This window comes from Dryas octopetala, chromosome 1 (assembly GCF_963921425.1).
Source record: "Dryas octopetala chromosome 1, drDryOcto1.1, whole genome shotgun sequence".
NCBI classification, from domain to species: Eukaryota; Viridiplantae; Streptophyta; class Magnoliopsida; order Rosales; family Rosaceae; genus Dryas; species Dryas octopetala.
This window is the reverse complement of record NC_141366.1, coordinates 19,539,351-19,546,700: the sequence shown is the minus strand read 5'-3', so window position 1 is coordinate 19,546,700 and position 7,350 is coordinate 19,539,351. Positions and strand designations below refer to the sequence as shown.

Here is a 7,350-nt window from a genome sequence, read left to right as displayed (position 1 = left end):
TTGTTTGTTTTTATAAATAGAAATTGAACTTAAGATCTATTTCATGTTTAAGCTTTGAAAGCATCTGCTGAAAAATTATCCAACGTAGAAGTTAGAATCAAAAGGTTAATGACATTAAACTCAAACAACCAATCTTATTAAAAAAAAAAAAAAAAATCAAACCACTAATCTTATTATTAAAAAAAAAAAAAAAGTCAAACAACTAGCTAATCATAGTAATCTTCAAACAAATACCAATTAAAAAAGCGAAAAAATAAAAAAATAAAAAACTGCACCACCCTCTTCAGAAAAGTAAAAATAAATCTTCAACGCCTGCACATTGCAGCTTTCCCTTGTATCATTGCTTGTGAATTGTGTCATGTTATTAGTTTGCTTTTTGACTCTGTCTCTCTGGGTCTGTACCTTCCTTTTCACCAATCCTTTTTCTTGTTTGCTTATTTTGTTGCACTGCTACACTGTACAGTACTATACACTGTGACACTGTGTCTCTTCTCTGTCATATATATTATTATGTTTTTTTTTTTTTTTTTTTTTCTACTTAGAAGCAGCAGGTGATTGTGTAATGTCACCCACCATGTTTAATGCAATGCAGGGTTGATCAACAGGCACCTGTAAAAAAATGAAATGACCACCAAGTAAATGAGTATAAATTAATTACACTTTATCTTAGAAAAAGCTCTCTGCGCAGATCAGAGACTGTCACACTTTGTCTTGCCTTCTACACACGAGTGGTGCAACTACTGACTTGTCGGAAAGTCTTCTCTGATTGCTTGGACGTACAGTCAGTAGTATTTCCTAATTAATGTAATGTGCATGGATATGGTGGATCACTCTCAAGTATTAAGTTACTGTCACTGTCATTTGTATGCATATATGGAAGATATATATATATATATATATGTGTGTGTGTGTGTGTATAGAAGGGCCTGTCCCACATATATCTACCAAAGCTTGACTTAAAGCAGTTGCTGCTTTGGAGTGTGTTCTTAATTATTTCTATAATAACAATTTGCATAGGTTCATTAGAAAATCAACTTCAAAAAGGTATTTAAGAGCTATCATATTCTAGACTATGTCTAAGTTGTGCATAGTTGAGATCGAATCGAGTGATATGGGATGTGAACATGAGATCAAGATTCACATATCGACTTGCATATTAATTCACCTTATTTTAATTCATTCAAGTCTCATATATGTTAATAAATGAGAAAACTAAACCCTTTTTACATATGTTACGAGGGTGAGATATGAATTGAGACAAGTCAAGATGAGGGTAGTGGTCTTTCTCATGAAAAAACGAATAGCTTATTAACTTCTAAGGACATAATTTTTTTATTTTTCCTAGAAATTTTCGTTTCGTTTTATTTCAAAAGAAAACTTGAATATTATATAGGTATTCTCGCAAGACAGTGCTCTTGCATAGTACTCAACATTAATAATGAATCCCTCTCTCCTTGTCTCCGGCCCTCATATATCGATCATTTATTTCACTCAAATGCTTACTGCACATGGCCAAATCAATTTGCCACATTTATACACTCAAATTTGCTTCATATATATATAGAAGGAATATTTACTGTTTTAAGAAAAAGTTTGGACACATGCACATGTGCCATGTCATGTCTTTTTAATTGATCTAAAATAAAAGATCCAAAAGTAACATGATTATGAAGACGACATCGATCTATCTTAACCATGACCCCTTAGATTTATATATTTGTTATGCTAATAATGCGTATTGGTTTATTGATATTTATCTCATCTTTATTATAGAGAATTCAAATCTCAGGCTTTTTTGGGCAAAGTGTGATTATGATGTTATGATGGTCATAATAAGTAGCAATGATAAGACATGACAAGCAGAGTGAACGGATAAGACAGAAAAAAATTATTGTTATGTGTTGTGCTGGTGGGTAGGGTAGTTTTGAGTTTTAACTTACAAAGTGTCCTGCTCCAAGAATCCAATAAAAGTGTAGGTTTTTGTAAGACCTGGTGAAGCCTTTGGTATACTTATCCTTCTCACAGTAGAGAGGGGTTCTACGCATGCTCAAAAAATTTTGGAGTCCTTCCCACCTAAAGAATATATAGAAAGTCAATAGGTAACACTAACACACATGCACCAACCGGAGAGAGAGAGAGAGAGAGAGAGAGAGTTTTACTTGAGCTTTTCAACCCATGCTTCAGTCCCCTTGGTTGCACATATGAGATCAACCTATAATTACAAAACAAAATTATGTCATTATAGTAAAACGTACTTTGCAAAAAATAAATGATACCCACATCATAGTTATAATTAAACTATAAATAGTTGATGTAAAATTGTCAAAAACATTTTTTTACACGATCTAGTACTCAGAGAGAATATATGAAAGTAAGGGTCCAACCCTCAGTAGTTATGAATGAGTTATTTCTCGTTGCAATATACATTAATCAACAATTGTAAAGTATCTGAATTTGTGTGTGTCAATTTCTCATGTATAGAAATACATACTAATCAATGATTGTCAATTAACGTTAACATTTCTTCCGGTTCGATTCTAAATCCCAGAGCCGATCAAAGAGATTATATGTAATTAAGTTAGGGTATTATAGAAGGAATCAATCCCATTTTCTAGTGCTCATGCAATAGTAGTTTATCATGAAGTTATTGTCCAAAAGGATTCGAGAAATCTTACTTGCCCATTGTATATTGTGACATTCACTCCTTTAGCAAGGAGTTCATCAACCTGCTCAAGTAAAAAAAAAAAAAAAAGGTTTATCAACCTATATGAAGAGTAAAGAGAAAAAAAAAAAATTCAAAATATGATTCTCATAAATATATAAGAAATACCGTAGAGTATGTTGAGTGCTAGGCCGGACAAATATGATTTCGTTGCAAATAAGACAGTCGGAATTAGAAAAAATTGACCAATAAAAGAGAAAAAAAAAAAAAAAAAGAATCTTGTTAATTTTGTTGGTGAACAAAAAGAAGAATCTTTGATCGACGAAGAGAAGTTTCTTTTCAAACTTTGGTTTCTCCATATGGGATATATGCCTACAAGACAAAAGTCATGAAAATAAATTCAAGAATCTTTGACGCTCCCTTTGTTTTGGGAGGACCTCATTTTCTATTAAAACACATATGCATGTTCAGTTCAAAATTAGAGACATAGAGTATTATAGGAATTACACTATATTTTTCTCCTTAATTATCTGGTAACATGCATGTGAGACTTATCATATATAATAATTAATTTTTTTATAAATAGATTATATTATAAGGGATTCTTTAATTTGCACATGGGACAAAATTATTAGAATTTTTCCCAAAAAGTATGAATTTCATTACTACCTCATCAATCCTTGGTTTCATAAAGTCTCCCATCATTGCTGTGAAAACAGAATCGGACTGCCCTCCCCATCTATAAACACAAAAAACATATACACATCATTAATTCGCAAATTCAAATGATTTCCAAGGAGACATTTTCTTAGAGTGAAAATGGTAATAATAATAATAATAATAATAATAATAATATACTCACGTCACATTTTGTGGGATAATCTTAAGCTTCTTTTTAATGACACCATTCAACAAAGTACCAAGATCACCATCACCACCTGCTGGTGCTGAAGCCCTCAAGGAACTGAGATATCTTGAGTATTTCTTAAGTGCAATCCTTTCTGATAATTCAATGGCTGTTAAGGATGACACTGGGTCCATTCCTGAGTCCAATAGAAAGTTATAAAAGTCCTGCAAAGGCCCCAAACTATAATCAACATCATAAACTCGGAGTTTTTTGTAATTGAATTCACAAATAATTTAAACCAAAATATAGTGGTTAAAGAAAAAAAAAAAAATACCACGCCATTGCTGCCAGAGCTAACGACTTGCTCAAGTTCACTCCATGAATTGGTTGCATCCACAAAGTTACCCTCCTGAATCTGCTGCTTAATCTTCTGAGCCACACTGTTTCCTGAAATGGGTTTGTTAGACATCTGAAATCTGATGACACATTACGTGTAAAATTTGACAAAATCAATAGACCTGTTTGATTTCTGCAATCCATTGCCATCAAGCCTTGAAACATCTTTGAGAAGAGGACCCCATGAAAGCTGCAAAATCATAATAATATTAATGCAAGATTTGAAGTTGAACAGTGAACAATGCCGGAAATAGATTATTGGGTCAAACTCAAAGCAGTTGAATTAGGCAAAGTACCACAAAATCTTCAGGAGAGATCCAACTGTCTCCCAATGCCACTCCTACAAACACAACCAAAATTCAGAATCACATATTTTAGGATCTGGGTATTGTCCATTGGACCAAGTTTTATTATTGATTTGAAACTGGTTAATTAATTGATTAATTACCTCCAAGTTTAAGCTTGAGTTTTCCTTCTTCAATGGCTCTGAGAGCTGATAGTCCAAGAGTGACTGCAAATTTGCCTCCATAGGACTCTGCCACAATATACAGAGGACTCTTTTGGAGGCTCTCATTCCTGTTGAAAAGCTCCTCCAACAATGTGGTCAAGTCAGTGGCTGCCTCCACATCAGTTTTCACAAACAGAGAAGTGTCCTCCACAAAACTGAATCCAGTCCCAACTGGGTTGTCCTAAATTATCCCAAGAAATTAAATGAGCACAAGAAACAAAATCCAAGCAATTGAAATCTGATTGGTTCTGAAAGCAGAGTCTCTCTCTCTCTCTCTCTCTCTCTCTCTCTCTCTCTCTCATCTATGTCTGACTTACAACAAACAGAAGATCTGCTTTTTGCAACCATGTTGAATTCCTTGGGTTCAAATTGGTGTCCAATGGCCCAACCTCTTCAAAATTCCCAATCCCAACTCCTGAAGCTCCCTAGTTTTGTGGGAAACAATGAATGAATAAATGAAAAAGATTAAAAAATATATCTGCCGTTCATGTATGCAGCATGAAATTTTCACAACCAGATGTTCTATAACAAAATGGTACAATTAAGTTTCTGGGTTATTCACATTCATTGATTTGATTCATTTGATAATTGTACTCACAGGTCCACCCTGCAGCCAGAGAATGATTGGCCAAGGCTTAGAGGGATCCTCAACTCTGTAGGGACTTCTGTAAAGCCACCAGAATATGTGGGCTTCTGTGCAAAAGAACAAAAAAAAGAACCAACAAATCACAATCCATGAGACCATGACCACCACATTTACATCAAATTTCTGCTTTAAATCTCAATACCAAAAGAAGCAAAACAGAAAGAATAAGAATTATGACTGAATGGCTTACTGGGTCTGACTTCAACATAACCCCAGTCCTCTGATCCATCTTGAGCTCTTGCAGTCTTAGTAATTGTTCTTCCTCCATGAACAACTGGTTTCAAAAGGAGAACAGAGAAAACAAGAACAAGTATACAGAACTTTTCCATTCAGAGAGCAAATAGAGATTTTTGGAGAAGAACTACCTTCACCAGTTGGAAAATAACATGGCAGTGAAGGAGAATATATGCACCAGAGGATTGTGGGATTGAAAGCTTATTACTTTGTCTCTGTCTGTAACAGAAATAACAAAAAAAGTAGTAAAGGCCGAGTCATGAATTGTTCATATCATTTGAGCTAGGCTTTTTAGCTTTCAAAAATTAATTTTGATATGGAAAAATCAAATAGTATATTCTTTAATAGCAAGTCACATTTATATATGGTGGTTTCCTGCTTTTAATTTCAGCCAGACCATACATTGATACTAATAAATCAACTACGTATTCTTCTTTCTTATAATGAAAATAACTTTGTATTTATTTTAGTATAATATTAGTTATATTAAAGAGGTAAAGTAAATGGTAAATACTCTTTTGTAGAATATTAATTTTATAAGATGTCTCATAAAAAAAATTATAGCATGTGTGAGTGTGATCCTTTCTTTCTTTCTGTTTTTGTTATTATTATGACATTAATGTAGATTCTGTTTTCTAACACGTGATCAGTATAAACCTTGGTGTCCTGTTCAAATGGAAGAAGTTGTCTGGATGGACTCTTTTCTAGAAGATGATATTGCTGTAATTCTTCTCCCCTTAAATGAATTCTAAAACTGTCTATCAAAAGAATGAAAACAAAATACAAAAAAGTTCAATTAGACCATAGACCATTTTAAGATATGAAATCAACCATTTTTTTAGCAGAATATTAATTGCACGATAAGAGCTGAAGTAAATTAATAGTAAATACTCTTCGGTCAGTCAAATATATTACAGCTACAAATGTAGTGCGTGATTGTTGGAATGAACATTGGAATGGAATGTAATCGAAATACAAATGGAATGGAAAGAGAGTAAAGGAAATGCAATTGGGACCTATCGCAATCATTGGGGCAATGTAATGGTCCAATGGAATAAGTACCTGAGTTCTTTATTAATAAGCTATAATATAAAACCTTTTTTAGTCATAGATCCAAAACTTCTAATCTATTTATTTTTTAAGTTATAAAAAATATTTTTAAGTCACAATTCAAGAAATATCAAGTATGGAACATTAAATACTATTCAAACTCAAGCATACTCAAGTAATTGATGTATTCAAGCATACCCAAGTTTTAGTTTAATTTTTTTTAGTTTAATTCTTTTGAGAGCTTAGGTTTTATGGTATAGTCTTTAAAATTTAGAGATAAAGCCCTAAAATCTTAAATATGAAGTCATAAAACATAAACTCTAAATGCATAAACCTTAAAACAATATTATATCATTCAACAAAGTGTAATTTTACAAAATTATATAGTGTAACTTTACAATAGTTACATATGCATTGTAACAAAATAAAGTATAACTCTTTATATATTGTATCATAACAAAATAAAGTATAAATCTGTGAGAGTTACATACGGTATTAGAAAAAAAATTTAGTTTTAAGCCATTTCTTGTGACTTAAAAATGAATATATCTTTTACATGAGTTTATAAGTGAAACTTAAAATTTTTTGTGGCTTTTTGCTAATTTACTTTAATTTGTTTTATATAAAAAATCATGACATAACTAAGAACTTCTAAATAGAAAATGAAAATCAGAAAATGAGAGAAAAACACTGCTTTTTTTTTTTTTTTTTTTCAGCTATGATGTTCGAGGAATTAGGAGAATTTGAATTTGTTAGACCTCTTTTTTAAAAAGGAGCAGTGTGATCATCAATTGGATAGCTCACTCCACATATATTTTACACAGTTTGATGTGATGTTGCTAAAAGTCTAGGAAAATAAATTTATATAAAATCTCAATATATAAATCTTTAGACTTTTCTCATTGAGTCATTATATATACTGCTATTATCCAATGAAATATGTCAGAGGACCCATGGCACATATATGTACAAACCTTCTACTTTGAGCCACATGGAAGGTCATGCTA

General features: G+C 32.2%; 1 protein-coding gene across 1 annotated transcript; it reads right to left on the bottom strand.

The window, feature by feature from the left end:
- Positions 1 to 157: 157 nt before the first annotated feature.
- Positions 158 to 5,616, bottom strand: SCPL51 (serine carboxypeptidase-like 51). The gene is made up of 13 exons (XM_086229177.1): positions 5,250 to 5,616; positions 5,012 to 5,106; positions 4,731 to 4,838; positions 4,354 to 4,594; positions 4,202 to 4,245; positions 4,028 to 4,095; positions 3,844 to 3,949; positions 3,525 to 3,733; positions 3,332 to 3,401; positions 2,676 to 2,726; positions 2,160 to 2,212; positions 1,941 to 2,073; positions 158 to 609 (listed from the first exon to the last, which is right to left on the bottom strand). The coding sequence occupies exons 1-13, from the start codon at positions 5,386 to 5,388 to the stop codon at positions 535 to 537; spliced, it is 1,392 nt and encodes a 463-aa protein (XP_086085303.1). The 5' UTR covers positions 5,389 to 5,616; the 3' UTR covers positions 158 to 534.
- Between the last annotated feature and the right edge of the window lie 1,734 nt (positions 5,617 to 7,350).